Source organism: Battus philenor, unplaced genomic scaffold (assembly GCF_028537555.1).
Source record: "Battus philenor isolate CCGP_79_NKW_IND1 unplaced genomic scaffold, ilBatPhil1.0.hap1 SCAF_28, whole genome shotgun sequence".
NCBI classification, from domain to species: domain Eukaryota; kingdom Metazoa; phylum Arthropoda; class Insecta; order Lepidoptera; family Papilionidae; genus Battus; species Battus philenor.
In genome coordinates this window covers 4,553,610-4,572,746 of record NW_027181691.1, presented here as the reverse complement: position 1 = coordinate 4,572,746, position 19,137 = coordinate 4,553,610, and the positions used below count along the sequence as shown (strand labels likewise).

The 19,137-nt window shown below is 34.8% G+C and overlaps 1 protein-coding gene across 2 annotated transcripts in view; it reads right to left on the bottom strand.

Annotated features, from left to right (window-relative positions):
* The window catches only part of Ent2 (Equilibrative nucleoside transporter 2), a 64,946-nt gene that overhangs the window by 10,158 nt on the left and 35,651 nt on the right, over window positions 1–19,137 (bottom strand). Inside the window, exons 3-4 of one of the 2 annotated variants that reach the window (XM_068769330.1) lie at window positions 3,981–4,091; window positions 1,422–1,662 (exon numbers count right to left, since the gene is read on the bottom strand). In XM_068769330.1, coding sequence (XP_068625431.1) covers window positions 1,422–1,662; window positions 3,981–4,091 — 352 coding nt within the window. Of the gene's footprint in view, window positions 1–1,421; window positions 1,663–2,967; window positions 3,036–3,980; window positions 4,092–19,137 lie in introns of those variants that run through there. The other variant, XM_068769331.1, reaches the window with a different exon arrangement.

Below are 19,137 nucleotides of genomic sequence, written 5' to 3'. Positions count from 1 at the left end.
ACATTCAAATGTATTACATACATACATCAAAAAAATTTACCAATTTTTTACGTCAAATCAATCGAATCACTTATATAGTGAAACACATGTCAAGGTCATAAAAAACGAGAAAAAATAGTTGAAATTTTATATGGGTATGTATAAAAAAATTAAAAATGAATGTCAGTTGTGTGTTCAAATTCCAATTTACATTCACAATAGTCATAAATGTTTATATTATAATACTCAAAAATAATACAAAATAATAATTGTATATAAAACATTTACCGTTTAAAAATTCGTCAACTGAATAATTTGCTTTACCGATCAAAAGTGTGTCCAAAGTTACGCTTGAAATGAGCAGTAGATTCAATCTCACGGAGCGCGCGCGGCAGTTTGTTATATACCTACCCGCAAAGACAATGGGAGAATATTTTTTTGGAAAAACGTGGTTTTAGATTTTGTGCAACTAAGATAAGTTTTATTTCGTTCCTCTGGCCTGAAAGTCATTGGTGCAAGTGTACATTAGCCGTCGTGAACACAGCGGGGTCTTGCAGATATACAACAATGGGAACGTGTGTAACCTTAAGTTTCTGAAATACAGCTTACAGTTGACCGTTGGTTTCAAATTACAAATTGCTCTGATACACCTTTTTCGAGCTATAAACATGTTTGCTCATTTTCGTAACTTGTATAGCGTGTATGAGAATTGGCTTAATTTGTTACTCAAGGCGTAGGTAATGGGAAAACAGATAACTATGTTCAATAGTGAGCAACCAATCCACGTTTTTTTTTTAATTATTTTGTACACCATAAAAAGAGAAAAAAAGAAACAATTCAAATGGTACAAGAGGCGGTCTTAACGCTAGGGACGATCAGACAACCTTTGGATGGAGATGAGAGACACGAAGAAGAGGGCAGTTTAGGGAGACTTTTACATTACTATAGACACATACTTACTAACGAGAATACTTATACAGACACACACACACACATATGTGTTTTTGCGTATGTTTGCGTGTGTTTGTATATGTGTGCGTGCGTAAATATTTACGTGGAAAAGGTATTACATAAATACTAACAAATAACAAATGCTACACTATATCCTATTTTAGAGGCGAAGAAAGTGCTCTTTTAACATTTTTTTAAACGCTGACAGCGGTTATGGCATCTAATTGGTTCTCCGTCTTTATATTTGAATCATTAATGTAATTTTAAACATTTATTATTATTATTTACTCGGCTTATAATAATATAAATCAATATTCATTCAAATAATTGGGCTCTATCATGATTTATCTTAAGTAATAGTGGTAGTCGTTGGATGCGGGCAGCGCAAGACCGGTCATTTTGACGATTTTCGGGGGAGGCATATGCCATGCACTAATTGTCTATCAGCTGGCATGATGATGATGAAAATTTATTGAACATACTATGCTTACTTTATCTGAACGAAGACGTTGAACCAACTGAACAGCAAGTTAGGTATCTGGCATGCCCACCCGACGTATGGCAGGAAACGTTTGGCAAGGAATTCCGCATTGGCAAGTTTATACACCACGAAGTAGTCGCGGGCCGTAATAAACATATTCCACGCTGTCAGTGTGCCGAGGCCATGCAGCATGAGCGTCAAGTAAATGAGGTACCATTTGTCCTTCGGAGGAGCTAAGTCCATAGCAATACCTGTAACGATAATACACATATTTTTATAGGATACATCGGTATTTATCCAATCAGCTTAATAATAATATGTAGCAGCGCGAGTTGATGCCCCTCCGGAAGCTCTCAAGCTCTGCTACCTTACACGAGGTCTTAGGCTAGGAGCAATCTGCGCCCAGCTGCCTCGAACCCTAGGATCTGCAAATGTCACTTGAACAGCAGTAATTTTCCGACCCAAAGAAAATTCTGTACTTTAAAAAGTTATTGTTCAATTTTGTTAACAGTGGCAACTTACAGATCTATCTATACATATAATAGATTTCCACCAGTCTACTTACCACGACATCTCTAGAACCATAATGGTCAGAGACTTTGGTGCGACAACTTCTTTTTGCAAATGGAATAGCTAAGAACATACTACTATTTTACGAAACAATTGTAAAAGATAGATTGGGGTAACGTTCAATAAAAATGCATATTTTGACTGTCACAGATATAAAACATAGCCAGAATAGTTTTTTCGTACCTTAACAACTTTAAAATTACCAACAATGGATTAAAAGAAATTTTTCAGTGTAATAAAAGGCACGCTCAAGAAGCGGGCGTGGAACAGCTACTCGTATGATAAATACAATGTCTGTCAAGAATTAGACCCTTCAATCGTTAGTCACAACCTCAAACCACAAGACTACTATAGTTCTATATTATATATATTTATTTACGAATCTTATTATATAAGAACCATATCCGCGCCGAAACTCCTAGTGTGTCAACCACCGCTAGTGTTTCAATAACAATTCACATGTACTTAATACTTTTATTCCAGCTTCTTTATCATCATTTCAGCCGTGGGACGTCCACAGCTGGACGTAAGGCTGTCCTAAAATTTCTTTATGTGTACCAAAGTATGAATAAAGAGGGATACAATAGATGTTTAATTAGCTCATTTAGGGCTCCAGAGTGGAGGTCTTTGAAGCCGAGCCGATCTAAGTGATAACATAGAGAAAATCATAAGTCACATCGTAATTAGTGACTAACTTAAGTGAGCCAGTGCCAACCTCAAGCAATACCAGAATAGGAAGATCGCGCTATGTTGATAGTGTCCATGTTATGAGTGGACGTCATACGATGCGCTTGCCGATACATGACACTGCCATTTCAACATGCCAATCCGCCAACCCTTCTATGTTTAAAAAACTTAATGATTCAACTAGCTTCATTATATACCGAACACTGGATATGCACTATTTATCAGAAAGAGACACTGTACACTGATATAGCTTCTCTTAAAATCTCCATCAAATAAACTTGTTAATTAAAAATAAAAACCTTTGTTAACAAGAACCACTTTGCATAAACTTCACTTTCACATCAAACAACCGTTTCCTTGTAACGCTTGTAGTTGACACTTGCAGATTACCTTATATTCTCCCTTTTATACGCTTCTAACCAAAATCAATTAACCCCGTGAAAACATTACAATAACCTGTATTGTTACAGTTAGCTGTTAAATTATAACAACTATCGGCAAAGCATTGTTACATTATGATTAATTGGCATAGCAGAAATTGCAGTTATGTTGAGAGATGCGAATGATAAAATGGATGAATCAGACGTTTTATATAATATTGAATCCCTTTGATTTCACCCACCTTTTCTTTAAAAAAATCATTAGTAAATATTGGACATATTTTAAACTATCTATATCTACAGCGTGATAATTATAGAAATAAAAGCTTTAAAGTAGTGAACATATAGCCTATAATCAATCGATGCAGTAATAATAAATAACATAATGATTATTTAATAAGAAAAGCGTTTTCAAAATTCAGATCGCTATATATTATAATTAATTATTGGTAATTTTCTAGCCCCGTAGTCTGTACCGCCAGAAGTTATTGGCCTATCTCAATCCAATAGACAAAATAAATTACTGCGATGTGTTATAATTTTACAGGATGATTTAAATTAGGTGCTTTATCATTCAACTGAAGTATAAGTTATACATTCAACCTTTTAAAGCATTAGAACTATAGCCAATTACTCCTTATAGGTAATTTTCACTAATGTGAAATTGAGAATGACTCATCGCGATATTTCTGGAACCATAAGGCTTTAGCAAAAGTGGTTGATGGGAGCGTTAATTGAAAAATATATGTTTTATACCATATCTCATTTACAAATTAGCGCGAATTTTTTTTGCGAGTTAAAAATTACTAAACTGTATTATAGTAATAGAGAAACTTAATATATTATAGTATTAGAAATACACCCACAAAAGGCGGGCTACGCGAAACAAGTGAGGAGCAAATATTTTAATATAAAATTATAAAAAAATTAACCTTTGAGGTTGAGTGTGTCATTGGGCAGATTAGAACCTTCCCAAGCCGGCGTTAATCTGACCGGCTCGTTACGTAAAAAGGGCAACTTCTCGCTTTCAGCCGACTCCCATTCTGAAAAAAAAAAGAAATATTTAAGTACATACGTAATTTTCTTTGAAAGAGATTTAGACATGTATTAAATTAAAAAAAGAAAAACAGTCAAAATTGTAATTTATAATGCTTACTTTCGTACTATATAGTATAAACTTATACGGTGTATCAAGAAAGTTACTCGGTTTATATATTGTGGACGCAACAATTTACAACATTGGACAAAACATTTTTGTCCAAAAAAAAAAAACTAATTTATCTAAATCATAAAGACCAAATACCATAATCAGTGCTAAAGTATATAGCTTCCGTATACATAATTTACTATAAATAAACAAATAAAATAACGTTTTCATTTATAATTTATTATAAAATTTTTCCAAATGGATATAATGCCAACCATAACATTTCTAACGGATAAATGATACACTTATTCTATAATGTAAATTGTTACAAACGACACAATACATCCGCAAAAATACGAAGTCACCATTGACACTTAAAGAGAATTACAACTTTATCGATTTTGACCTTTGGATATTTTAAAACTGATATGTTCTTATCAATATATTATGCGCTTAAATAAACATTATGATATAAAAAATAAATATAACCTCAAATATTTCCATAAACATGTCAAAAAAGCAAAGTTTACTATTTCAACACGTTTTAAAATTACTTATTTAGGAATTTCGCTTTAAATCAACTTCAATTTTGGATTTCTCATTCGACTCGGGTCGACAAGTTTTTGACTCGTACACTAGATAATTTTAACAATTATTTTATATCCAGACGTAAATATTTACTTAGTTATTCTTACATAATACGTCAAAGTTTTGAAACCAGATTAAAAAAATATAATTTACTATACAGACCATATTCAGGTAGCGAGTCAATTGTAGAATATAATTATAATATGTGTTTATATTTTAATTCTATTCCTCATTTACATCATTATTTAGAACGACGTTTCTAAACAAATCTTACCGAGTTACTGCATACAATCGATGGGTTATCGGTGTATGGGTAGCAATAAAAGCTTTGATAATTTAAAATTATGATTTTAAATGGTACAACCGAACACGGAAATCGTTTTATAAATCATTTACTATTCTCTATTATAATTTTGCTACTTTAATATTATACAAAAGTATACACAATCAATACAAAATCTTTCAGGCTTACCGAAAGACCCCACTTCGAATCAGCCTAAACACAACCAAATCCCCTGATAAATGTTTAGTTCTTTCATCATCATTATTTCAGTAATGGGGGGCCGTGAACGTCTGGGCATAGGTCTCCGCCGTAGCTTTCCAGAGCGTTTGGAAGCTACATCTAGCCTTAGGTTCTCGGATCTAGCCTCGGTTACTTTCGTTCGTCTACACCAATCTCCTCAATCCCGCAAAAAAATCTCAAGCATAGTTATTTAGCGTTGTATATTTTAAACTGGATGTATTTATATTTCTTAAGTTTGAAAGTACATATTGAACGTGTAAAAGTTTTTAACATTATTTGAAGCCCTTTACACTGATCGTGGAACAAAATTACTGTCAAAAATATATATATATATATATATATAAAAAAAAAAAACAAATTCTTATTTAAATGAACGAAACAAACAAACATATTTACCACTCCATACACACACGCAAAAGAAATACAAACACAAAGAGACTGGTAATATAAAAAGCTCGTCACTCATCAGCGTTCGTGAATAATAGATACGAATAATGAAAAAATTTACGCGGAAGCTCCGATTGAATGAAGCCAAGAAAATTCCCTCATTAGAAGAGTGGCATGAACGTTGTTTTTACGAAAGTGTTACAATGAAAAATTAATAAAAATCAACTGTATTGTAGTTAAAACTTTGTTTTTTTTTCGAGACGGGTAGTCGTTTGATTTATTGATATTTACAGGTTCCGCGAGTTCGAGGGGGCAGGGTTCAGGGTGATTTGGAGTAACCTAAACCTACTTTTTATAACAAAGTTTGAGGACGCCGTCAGGAGCTTTGGACTTAGCCGCTATTTGTTAATAATTATATAAACAGATTGAATAAAAATAGTGACTATCGTTGACTTTTAGCTTAACCGTGTCTCTTGAGAGTAAATTAAAAGCCTACGCACACCGAGAAGGGCTGATAAGGGATTTCGTCAATAATGCTTCAATCCTGCGGCCACTCTGGCACTCCGCGCCATGCCATATGCATCGGTGTTGGATAATAAAGTATACTTAAACCTGTTCGGTGGATAGGGATCGCATAAAAATAGCAAAAACTTCATAGTAAAAATATTTTTAAGTAGTAAATAAAAATAGAAACAAAAAAATTTCACGTGGGAAATAACTCAAAACTTAACAAAATAACTAAGAATTTTTAAAATGTATAATCATTATCCTTCGTAGTCTAAAAAAAGGCGAACTTTCTTGTCGTCAAATCGCTTTTGTCACTTCAAGATTCCTCGCTTTTAGTTGACTGTTCTAGGTACCATATACTCCGTATTGTATATAGGTATATGTATATGTATATGATTTATATATATATATATATATATATATATAAATCATCAAAAGTAGGTACATATATATAAAAAATCGCACAAATAATGTAATAAAAACGTGATGTGCGTGTACCCACAGCACTACCTTTCCGCGCGGCCTGTAACGGCGTCCTCCAACATGCCGTTACATACCGTAGTGCAATGTCATCACAAGAAATCCTTTCAATGCTACGGATTTTATATAAAACATTGGAATTTGTCGCCTTGGTTCAATTTTACAAAGCGTTGTCCTTATCGCACAGTGCTTTGATAGTTTAATCATTGCGACAGACAAAGACAATGCTTCACAAAATCGATTATCTCGCTCTTGTTACGACGTGCCAAATCAAATTTCGGGTAGGATATTGACACAAAATATATTTAAATTCCTTTGGTAAAAATATCAATTCTTAACCATTTCTTCCTGATCTGTGTAGGCGAAACGCGTCCGTATTTTCTGAAGAGTTTACTCCAACTGTTCAATATGGTTAGATTTCAAATATATTTGGTTAAGAGACGAGGCTAAGTTGAGGCTATGCTAAATAAACTAAAGGTATTAATTACTTAGTAATAATGTACTTCAAAGCAGTAATTTATGTATTCATTTAATCAAATCCACTTCGATCATTTACAAAAATCAAACTGTGACATACAGAATGACACGTGCTCCTTCATTTTTGTGATAACTTTCATAAATATCTTTAGTATAGTAGTAAAAGCAATTTATTCCAAACTTTATTATCATTTATAAAATCTTTACATTGTTACATGATTTTTGACGAGTTTTTATTAAACAAACTTTTTGTAAATATAAAATCGTAAATAGTTGAACACAAAAATGTTACTAAGTACTCCAACTGGGTCGTCTGTTCATCTTGTGCGTGGAAGTTCTACACAGGTCCATGGTCTCCACTCAATAACCTTGAGACCTCTTTATAAAGTAAGAAAAGGACCAACATTTAGCCACTTCCGCACATGCATCTGCGGAAGTGGCTAAATATTGGTCCTTTTCTTACTTAGGATGAACTTCCGCAAAATAACGCCTGATTCCATTAAACTCTTTATAAAGCTTGTACTTTATAAAATACATTTTGAATAATACAAGTTTGAATAAAGAAAACAATAATACATAAAAATAAAAAGAATTCTTGCGGAAAGCGTGGCGAAGGGTAAAAGATGAAGTGACGAAAATATGCCGCGAGTGAGAAAGATAATATGAGCAATGTAAGAACAAAACTGGGAAAGAAATTGTGAAGGGTGAAAGAAAGAGATGGCAATAAATAATAAAATGAAAAAAATATTTATAGAAAGCATAAGGCCTTATCCAAAAGCAAGATAGGGGAACGGGAGGCCCTCTCAAAATTGGGGGCGATAAAAAAAACCCAGCCGTCACCCCAGCCGCCTTTGCGCTATACGGCCTGCCCACAAACACTTCAGCTTTGACCTCATAATCCTAACACAAACTCTGTTAAATCCTATACAGAATAGATACATCATAAAAGCTTAATATCAAATTACATTATCATCTTTATTTCAGCAGATAGACGCCCACTGATCCAGCAACTTCTCGAGATCTTGACCATGTCATAGGTCCTTTAACCTAACCTAAAAGCCATTAGTTGTACGTACTCCATTGTCAAATTACATAATATTCTGAGTTCATTATTAGAAAAATTATAATAATAAAAAAAACTTTAATGAGTAATACTTCGCTCCTTGTAAAGTTAAGTGTTCGCATTTTTACGATTATGATGCACATGAACAATAAGTGAGACAGACATGGTCTGGATTACAACGAGTACGTAATGAGGTTCATTACGGTGCAAGAGGCTCATGATTGTCTGATATATGCGTGTAGTTAATGTGGGTAACTTGTAAAAAAACCATGCATACTGAGATACGAACACATCATGGATCAGCCTGTTGGAGTTTTTAATCCAACTAGTAAGTACCATTTAAAAAATTAAAATAAAGGTATATTATTAATATTTATATTTCCATCATATGTTTAAAAGTATAAACTGGTAACACGAAAAGTAATAAATTAGATATTAATTATAATTCACTTAAAATAAAGGCGTAACAAATTTCAATATTTATTAAATCATTCTTTGGACTATTTTAGATGCGTTTAATGTGTTCCTTTATTACAGAATGATTAGCTATAGGTTAAATATATAGCTTTATCGTATCGCAAAAAACATAAAAGTTTTTACATCGAAGTCAAATCACCCTTTTATATGTGATCACTGTGAAAAATTTTACTGAAATTTATTTGTCTATTTAAATGCGACAGGCCAATATATAGTAAACAATTTTTAATTGTTATATATAGTAATTTTAGTTTTAAAGTTCCTTTCTGTAATAACAACGTTATTAATTATTTCTTAAAGTATTGATTTTTGGACAGGGTGTAACTTATATATTTATTATTTATTGACAGCAATTGAGCTATAATTTCAGCTCTTTAAATCTTTCACACCTATAACCAATCACCCTGTATATTTAAAGAAACATTTATTCCTAATAAACAATTTTCAATTCTGCTTATTCCCTGCGGCAAAAAGCGTGATAATATATCCCGCTTACCGGTCGTTAATGATTCATGCGTTAAGTACATGTGTACTCACCGATTCATAATGTAGCCGATGTTTAACGATGTTGATTTGTACTTAATTCCAGGTTAATTGAAATATGATAGTAACCCATTTAACTATTTTAATAAGTTAGATATTAGTTTGATTATGTGCTTAGATGTAATAAGTTTTTATCATTACATGCAAGGAATTCTCGAAGAGAAAAATTTCGTGAAGACAATCAACCGTCATAATATACGAATATATATGATAATTTGGTGTATGTGCTCGTATATAAGTACATTAATAAATGTATGATGCTGTACATAACAACATCAAACTACAAACTATAGCCTCTCCAAGATATCTATGGGAGAATATTTCATAATCATCGAGTTTGAGGGTAGGTTGACGATTGTTGCCCACCCTCTGGAAAATTATTTGTGATGAATTATTTGTAACAAATCTATTTAATTAATAACCTTTGTGTGAATTATATAAGATTACTTAACGGGAAACGAACCTGCGACCTGGGATCGCAAGTCTCAATTCTCTATCGCTGTAACTCAATATCGGGTAAAACTATTTACATTGCTGTTATTCTTATGCTGTCGAAATAAAGATAGCTACTTATAGGTTCTTTAACCTTCTTAAAATTAGTAACTTGTCGGCAACTGAGTACGATATTACAAAAAGTTTATTACACAAAAACTTGTTAAAAAAAAACTTTATTATGAGTGAAGGATTGTCATTGCTAAATGCTGTTTTCCTGATGGCATTTGCAGCTTCACAAAGCTGTATATAACTAAGCTCGAGGGCTCTCTGGGCAGCCTCGGCTCAAGTCGTTACATTAAATATTGAATCAGGAAGTACGTCTAACATGAGGACTAAAGGCACACGCTTCCCATCAAGATCTTTCCGGAAAATGTAAGATTGGGCTGACGCTCAATATACACTTTGCAACTAATAACTGCTCGAGTTATTAGTATTATTGAATAATAAACATAATTATATTAATTTATTGAACATTATTATATTCATTAGGACGGTCCTGCTGAATAACAAGTTGAAGTAGTAGTAGGTACTTCTTTTGGTATATGTATGACATGTAATGACACTGGATCCCATCAGTGTCATTGGAAATACATGTAGGAGGCCTATGTCAAGCAGCGGAAATTAATAAAAGAATAATCTAATAATTAATTCCCCCATCTCCATTTTTCCATCAGACAACAAGACGCACGAATTTACCTAACCATACACAGTAGAAATCCCTCAGCACGCACTATGAGTTTTGATACTTTATAGTGCGAACAGCCAAAGTATGGGACAAGTGATCGGCGTCGTTGTTTACAGTTAACTATAACTTGGGGGTATTCAAGTCAAGAGTGAATAGGTTTTCTTCTAAGCAAGATTGAAGAATTGTAGACCTCATCATCATTTAAGATCAGGCGAGACATAGTTCAAAAGCTTTGCCTGTAGTCGATAAAAAAGCGGACGTCTTACGGCTGAAATGATAATGATGATATTCATAAGCCAGTAAATAAAATGTACAATAGAAACTACTGCATTGACAAAATGTGATCTGCTTATATAGTTGCTACTGTCAACATGACGCGTGACAATCTCCAGCTACTAATTACAAGAAATGCTCGTTTGTTGTCTACGGTAGCATTTCATGAACTATTGTGTTAGAATATAACTCCACTAAAATGCGCGTCATATGCGATGCCAAAGAGTTTGTGGTCTAAATTAAAATGTGGTAATTTGTGTATAAATGTGTATATATTAAGGCTGATCGATAAAATATCACATAAGCCAATGATATTTTGACCCAGAATCACTCACAAACCGGCACTCTACCTATATACCGAGTAATTGAATATATGGAGGTATAAAAGCTTTAAACTAAGAATATATTTATGATACACCCGTTTCAGAAATAACAGTTTAGCGTATTCATGGCATAGTGAGAAATTCGAATTGATACATACTAAAATTAAAAATAATTTTCTATCTGGCCCTGCAGACTTTGTCTGTCGCATTCCAATCGAAAAATAATATAATGATGTGACATGTTTCACAGTGATTCCTTTATAAAGGATTGAAAAGCTTTTACACCTATAACCAATCAACCTTTATAAAAGGTTGTCAAATATCTCCCTTCCGCCTTTTTATCTTTTGAATTTCGCGGCTATGTACAAAGCGCTACAGAGCTCGTATCTGGCAATACTATACATAATTTGAAAGGTCTTGACATAACCTACAAAACGACGCTATGCATGATTAGTTTGGATATTGCGTCCAACAGTTATAGACGTGTAAACATGGAGTTCACTAACGCCGAAATTCGCGCTATTTTAAAGTTTTCCTTCGTTAAAGGCAAATCCGCTAGAGAAACGTTCCGTGAGATTAATGATGTTTTGGTGGATGGTACTCTATCACTTCGAACCGCGAAGGAATGGTTTCGACGATTCAGAGCCGGCGAAAACGACTCCATGGATAAGCCAGCCGGCGGAAGACCTGTGACGACAAATACCGATCAAATCATGGACTACATCGAGTTAGACCGGCATGTGGCATCTCGTGACATCGCCCAGGAGATGGGAGTTAGTCACCAAACCATTTTAAACCATCTGCAGAAGGCTGGATATAAAAAAAAGCTTGATGTTTGGGTGCCGCATGATTTGACGCAAAAAAACCTTCTGGACCGAATCAACGCCTGCGATATGCTGCTGAAACGGAACGAACTCGACCCATTCTTGAAGCGGATGGTGATTGGCGACGAAAAATGGATCACATACGACAATATCAAACGAAAACGGTCGTGGTCGAAGGCCGGTGAATCGTCCCAAACAGTGGCCAAGCCGGGATTGACGGCCAGGAAGGTTTTGCTGTGTGTTTGGTGGGATTGGAAGGGAATCGTCCACTATGAGCTGCTCCCATATGGCCAGACGCTTAATTCTACCATCTACTGCGAACAACTGGACCGCTTGAAGCAGGCGATCGACCAGAAGCGTCCAGAATTGGCCAACAGGAAGGGTGTAGTGTTCCACCAGGACAACGCCAGACCACACACTTCGTTGATGACTCGTCAGAAGCTACGGGAGCTCGGATGGGAGGTTTTATCACATCCACCATATAGCCCGGACATAGCGCCAAGTGATTACTACCTGTTCCTATCCATGGCGAACGCCCTTGGTGGTGTAAAGTTGAACTCAAAAGAGGTTTGTGAAAAGTGGCTGTCCGAGTTCTTCGCAAATAAGGAGGGGGGCTTCTACGAGTGAGGTATTATGAAGTTGCCGTCTAGATGGAAACAGATTATCGAACAAAACGGCGCATATTTGAACTAAATCCGATCACTGTAACACTTTTTATAAAGCATTGAATAAAGAGCTAAAAAGCGGAAGGGAGATATTTGACAACCTGTTATATGAACTTGAAATACCATTACAAACTAACAATTTGCTACAGCCTTTATCCAACAGTTCCATGTTGCCAAGCTCAATTGATTGGTGAAAATGTAATCCGAGCATTTACATTTTTATTTAATTTATTTTTACATGTTTTTTGGCCATAAAAGTTAATAAGTCTCTTACTGAAAACCAGCGTTGTGTTACGGGTCAGGCTGTACAGTATGTAGGCAGCTGAATAAAGTTTCCTTTTTAAGCTAAAGGAAAACTAAAAATGTCTCTTCTTTTTTTTTCTTTCTGTCAGAAATAACCTACAGAAAATTTTAATTTTCTTTTTTCAATTACGCCTTCCAAACATTAACGGAAGTGGCACAGATCTTTTATATTAGGTTTTAAATTAACCTCGGAATAAAATTAATATAGTGATATATTTTATTAACTTATTACACCTAACACAAACGTAGATTACATTCAATATTTACTTATACATAACCGACTTATGAACCTTAGATAACTTATCTTAGACTTTAAAAAAAATTATTTTGTGTTTAAGTTAACTTAGATCTGGTTCTTAGTTTTTTTGCAATTTTGGCTTCTGAATTATTAAATTTTAGACTCATCATAGAATAGAAATATTTTTTGTTTTTTTTTAGTATTTTCATTATATTATCTAAATGTAGTGAGACGACAAAATCTAGATGAACTGTAAAGAGACATTGATTAATCTACAATGTATATAACGTACAATTCTTAATATGATTCTTCATTTAAGAGGTATTTATTCGTCTTATAATCAAAACTACGACTTACGCAGAGAAAATTTATAAATTTGTTAATCCAACTTTTACCTGTCAACATTGTTTAATATAAAAAATCGTTACACAAAACAGTTTGAAATGACCTTTATAAACCAATACCGCATCTACTCGTGTCTCCAGTTCGACAATTCGGGTCTAACGGTATCTTGTACCGTCAATGCCTACACAGTGTAGTACACCCACACAGTGAAAGCAAAGTTGTGTGGAAGGGCCATTTTGTATCGCATTGTAAGAACACTTATAAGAAAATTACTTAAATAAAGATACGATCTATTTTTACATATACTTCTCTATAGATGCTTTTATGAATACTCCGTAGTATTAAATATGAATGAAATAATGTTTGCAGGAACAGCACTGCATGTTTTAACACGATCGCCCAGCGAGCTATGGACTACTACTACTATGTTTGGGATTAATTTACGAGATAGAATTAGAAATGATGATATTCGTGAAACTAATGAAAGGAACCGACATAGCCATTGAGTGGTAGGCCACATAGCGTGGAACCGATGGCCACAGAGGCCATAAGGTTCTGTGGAAGTCCATCCAAAAAGTGGACATACGACTGTATGTTACGGTCAACGAAATACGCAGGATACAAGTCTTTTCCAACTGATCATGGCCTCACTTTTAGGGGACCTATCATTCATCCCTACATTTAGAATATGCTCTTCCATGCTTCACAATTTCATTTTCCATTCTTCATCTTGTATGCTTCACCAATTCTGATATACTCTACGTTTCAACCGGTCCTATTAGAAATCTACGATAGACGCCTCCACGTCCACGTCCTACAGCTGAAATAATGATCATGACATTTTAAACCACAGCATAGGAAAATAAAAATGTTTATACATTGATATTAACATCGTGATTGGTCATCAACACTGATTCTTCCACTTAATTAACAAGATATAAATATTTAGTATTATAAGCCTAATCGTCGATTCAGCCGTACGGCATAGACTTCCCCAAAAGACAACTCTGAGGGATATGCCATAATCGCTATGCTTAGCAGGCGAGTTGGCGATCACGGTGTGGTATTATTGTACGCAGAGGACGCTGTTGCCAATTCTCTGGAAACTTGTTTGTGAGCAGTGGCAATCCTATATAATTAATGCAGTGTGATTTACATATCATTGTATCTCGCAAATCGAACCCGAAACCTACGATGTCAACTCTCAATTCTCTACCACTACCAGTGCTTAAATTATAAGCCTAATAATGAACAAAATATGGGCCACGCTATTATTTTTTTATTTAGCACCCGCTATTTATTCTCTCCCAAAAACTAAAGGTTGATTAAAAGAGAACGTTTTCAGCCATTATGACGATCTTTTATGTCTGAACAAATGAAGTCGAAATAAATAATATAAACAAACAACAAAAACATCAATACGTGTACAATAGATTCTAAGAGCCTGTCCCTAAAGTTTCAAGGGCCTTTCTAACATAATGTATACGCGAAATACGGCTTGGCCTCAAGTAAATCAATACCAAAATAAACTTTTCTCTACTTATTACGGGTAAATGAGTTAACTTCAGAAAACAGGCTTTTCGGTACAAGATTGCTACTTTTTATACAATTAAGTAAACTAGTACATAACACAAATTAAAGAAAAAGATATTGTACATTGAGATACGTACAAGTTTATCTATTCATAAATAAAGAAAATTGGATCATCTGTTTGTAATATTAAAACAGCTGCTTTTTATTACATGCCTATAAATATACATTACATTTTTTGTTTAAATTCGTCTGTCTGTTTGTTCCGGCTAATGTCTTGACCGATTTTGACAAGACTTACATTGGCAGGTAGCTGATGTAATAAGGAGAACTTATGCAACTTTTACATTAGTCAAATTCTTATAATATAAATAAATAAAAAGTAAAACAAAACAATATTTTTTTTGTTCAAATTCACGCGGACGAAGTCACCAGTACAACTACTAAATTGTAAAACGGGAAATACATTACACTAATTTTTGAAAATCAAGAATTTTAAATGGAAGTAATTATTCCGAGTTTTTTAATTTGACGTAACGAAAAAAATATATGTTTCGTGAAGTACTTTATTTTATTTTTTTGTTTACATTACGCTCTCAAAAATTGGATGCAAAATTAACTAGTTTTCCGTTAGTGCATTTACAACCTATGTAATATTATCACATCATACCCTTATATCATAAATCGAGAAATTGCTCCAAATCTTAAAACGAGCGCTCGCGAGCGGTGTGTAACGTATGTTGATTAGTTATAGGTTTAATAACTTTAAAGGGGTGTCTCGTTTGCTAGCGAAACCAGGAAAGATTTTACACCTACTTCCAATCACCTTGTAAAAAGTGATCACACTGAATTCATATTATAAAAATGTTACTAATTATTGTTACTATTACTACTACTATTAATGTTACTATTATATTAATTTATTTTGCCTATTGGAATGCGACAGGCTTATAACTTCTGGCAGTACAAAGTCTGCAGGAAGAGATAGTAATCAATAAACATTTTTAATATGAAGTAATTTTAAAAACGCTTTTGCTATAAAATCATAAAAACCATTGATTTTGGACAGGCTTGGCTTACTTGGTTTCGGTTGAAGTTGATGCTGTTAGCCCGGGGGCTTTTGCAGCTTCATCGCAACTGAATTCACGGAGAGGAAGGTTTCATTTTTGTTTCATTCATTAACTGACAGCTCATAATCTATACATTCATCTCTTAAAAGCTTATTACACAGTCATAACCAATTACCCTGTACATAAAGGAATAATAACAGGTTGTCAAATATCTCTCTTCCGCTTTTTTGCTCTTTATTCAATGCTTTATAAAAAGTGTTACAGTGATCGGATTTAGTTCAAATATGCGCCGTTTTGTTCGATAATCTGTTTCCATCTAGACGGCAACTTCATAATACCTCCCTCGTAGAAGCCCCCCTCCTTATTTGCGAAGAACTCGGACAGCCACTTTTCACAAACCTCTTTTGAGTTCAACTTTACACCACCAAGTGCGTTCGCCATGGTCAGGAACAGGTGGTAATCACTTGGCGCTATGTCCGGGCTATATGGTGGATGTGATAAAACCTCCCATCCGAGCTCCCGTAGCTTCTGACGAGTCATCAACGAAGTGTGTGGTCTGGCGTTGTCCTGGTGGAACACTGCACCCTTCCTGTTGGCCAATTCTGGACGCTTCTGATCGATCGCCTGCTTCAAGCGGTCCAGTTGTTCGCAGTAGATGGTAGAATTAAGCGTCTGGCCATATGGGAGCAGCTCATAGTGGATGATTCCCTTCCAATCCCACCAAACACACAGCAAAACCTTCCTGGCCGTCAATCCCGGCTTGGCCACTGTTTGGGACGATTCACCGGCCTTCGACCACGACCGTTTTCACTTGATATTGTCGTATGTGATCCGTTTTTCGTCGCCAGTCACCATCCGCTTCAAGAATGGATCGAGTTCGTTCCGTTTCAGCAGCATATCGCAGGCGTTGATTCGGTCCAGAGGGTTTTTTTGCGTCAAATCATGCGGCACCCAAACATCAAGCTTTTTTTGTATCCAGCCTTCTGCAGATGGTTTAAAATGGTTTGGTGACTAACTCCCATCTCCTGGGCGATGTCACGAGATGCCACATGCCGGTCTAATTCGATGTAGTCCATGATTTGATCGGTATTTGTCGTCACAGGTCTTCCGCCGGCTGGCTTATCCATGGTGTCGTTTTCGCCGGCTCTGAATCGTCGAAACCATTCCTCCGCGGTTCGAAGTGATAGAGTACCATCCCCCAAAACACCATTAATCTCACGGAACGTTTCTCTAGCGGATTTGCCTTTAACGAAGGAAAACTTTAAAATAGCGCGAATTTCGGCGTTAGTGAACTCCATGTTTACACGTCTATAACTGTTGAACGCAATATCCAAACTAATCATGCATAGCGTCGTTTTGTAGGTTATGTCAAGACCTTTCAAATTATGTATAGTATTGCCAGATACGAGCTCTGTAGCGCTTTGTACATAGCCGCGAAATTCAAAAGACAAAAAGGCGGAAGAGAGATATTTGACAACCTTTATTTTGATTGATTTGAACCCATGGTTTGTGAAAACAGAAGAATAAAACACCACCAAAACTAGAGAACTAGAACTTCATAGAGCTGTCTATATTAATAAATAGCCATAGAAACATGACTGCATTATATAAAAACGCAATTTTAACTTTTCGTGTTAAGTATTTAAACATTTTATCCAAAATATAGTAACCTAGAAACCTTATAACATACACGCGGCTGTAGCAAGTGACATGAAGAAGCACAAAGCGTTCTTGTTAGGCCGAGTACTTCGCTGTTAGTGCAGTTTGAAACTCAAATATGTCATTGTTCTTGACACTGTAAAGAGATGTCGAACAGAGGAACGTAATGTCGACGTATTATATGCCGCTCCTTCAATAGAAATTCCAAAGAATGCTTTTTGCAAAATTATTGTATTATTTTTATAAAGTATAACAAGAATTACTTTTTTAGTTCAAAAGTTCTTAAAAAAGGTTAAGTTTATTTTCATTGTCATTATCATTTCAGACGTTGGACATATGTTCCCCCATGGATTTCTAATAGGACATGTTGGAAGCAGACTGCTTCCAACATCTTCCAGCGACCTAAAACTTCTTTCTTCTAATAGTATTTTTTAAGCTAAATAGCTATGGAAAGGGCTACGGGGATTTCCAGAAAACGCTGGATGCGGGCCGTTTTCAACCGGTGCCATTGGAAATCTATAGGAATGGCCATAGTCCAACAGCGAACTTTCTGCAACAGAAAGGATGATGACAATGAATATTTAGATTTTTATTAAGGCATTTGTAGCTTCACCAGAATAACAGAGCACCAAAGATACCAACAAACCTATTTATCTATCTCTACAGTAACTAAGCTGGTAGGCTCACACAAAATCTCCATCTCGGGCATCTAATATAATTACGAAGGAGGTAGGTAATGTAGATTCTGTCGACATATTTTACAGAAAAACCGATTGATTTTTACCGCTCTGGCATTGATAATTTGTATACTAAATGGCAAAAGATAGTCGTCAAAAACGAAGGTGAATATATTGTTGATTAGAAATAAAAACTTGTTAAAAATGTAGCGTGAATTTAATTTAAGAAACAATTTTAACAACACATTACCTTACAACAACATTACCTTTCGGTCCCTCTAATATATTTACCCAAATAGGAAAGCCGCCTAGCTCTTAGGTCAGTAAGGTACGGACTTTTCATAGAGTGTCTGAGCACTAGGGCTCCGTAAAGAAGACACCCGAAATGCGTTTATTCTATTTAAAACTACTATTATTTCAAAAAGTGATTTTACGCAGCTGTGTCGACAGTACGAAGTAAGACGACGACTTAACAGGCGCGAACCGAGTGTGATCTGGCTATTTTGATAGTCTCCATAAAACAACTGCATAAAAATCCAAAAAATAAAAACGTTTCAATTTTTTTCGTTTTTTTATTTTATAATGAAGTCTTTGGAATGAGATGCAAAATTACAGGAAAACGTACTACATAAATCTTGAGCATGCGTCTCCATGTATGTAGCAAATATTGACTTCGTTTAAGTAACGATCATATCTTAGTTTTTATCATTGCGTCAATATTTGTATACGGGTTGTAACGGGTGTTCAAGATTTTATCGCCTCTTAACTGCTATTTTTGTAAAAAAGTATTCTAAGAATTTAACTTTAGCA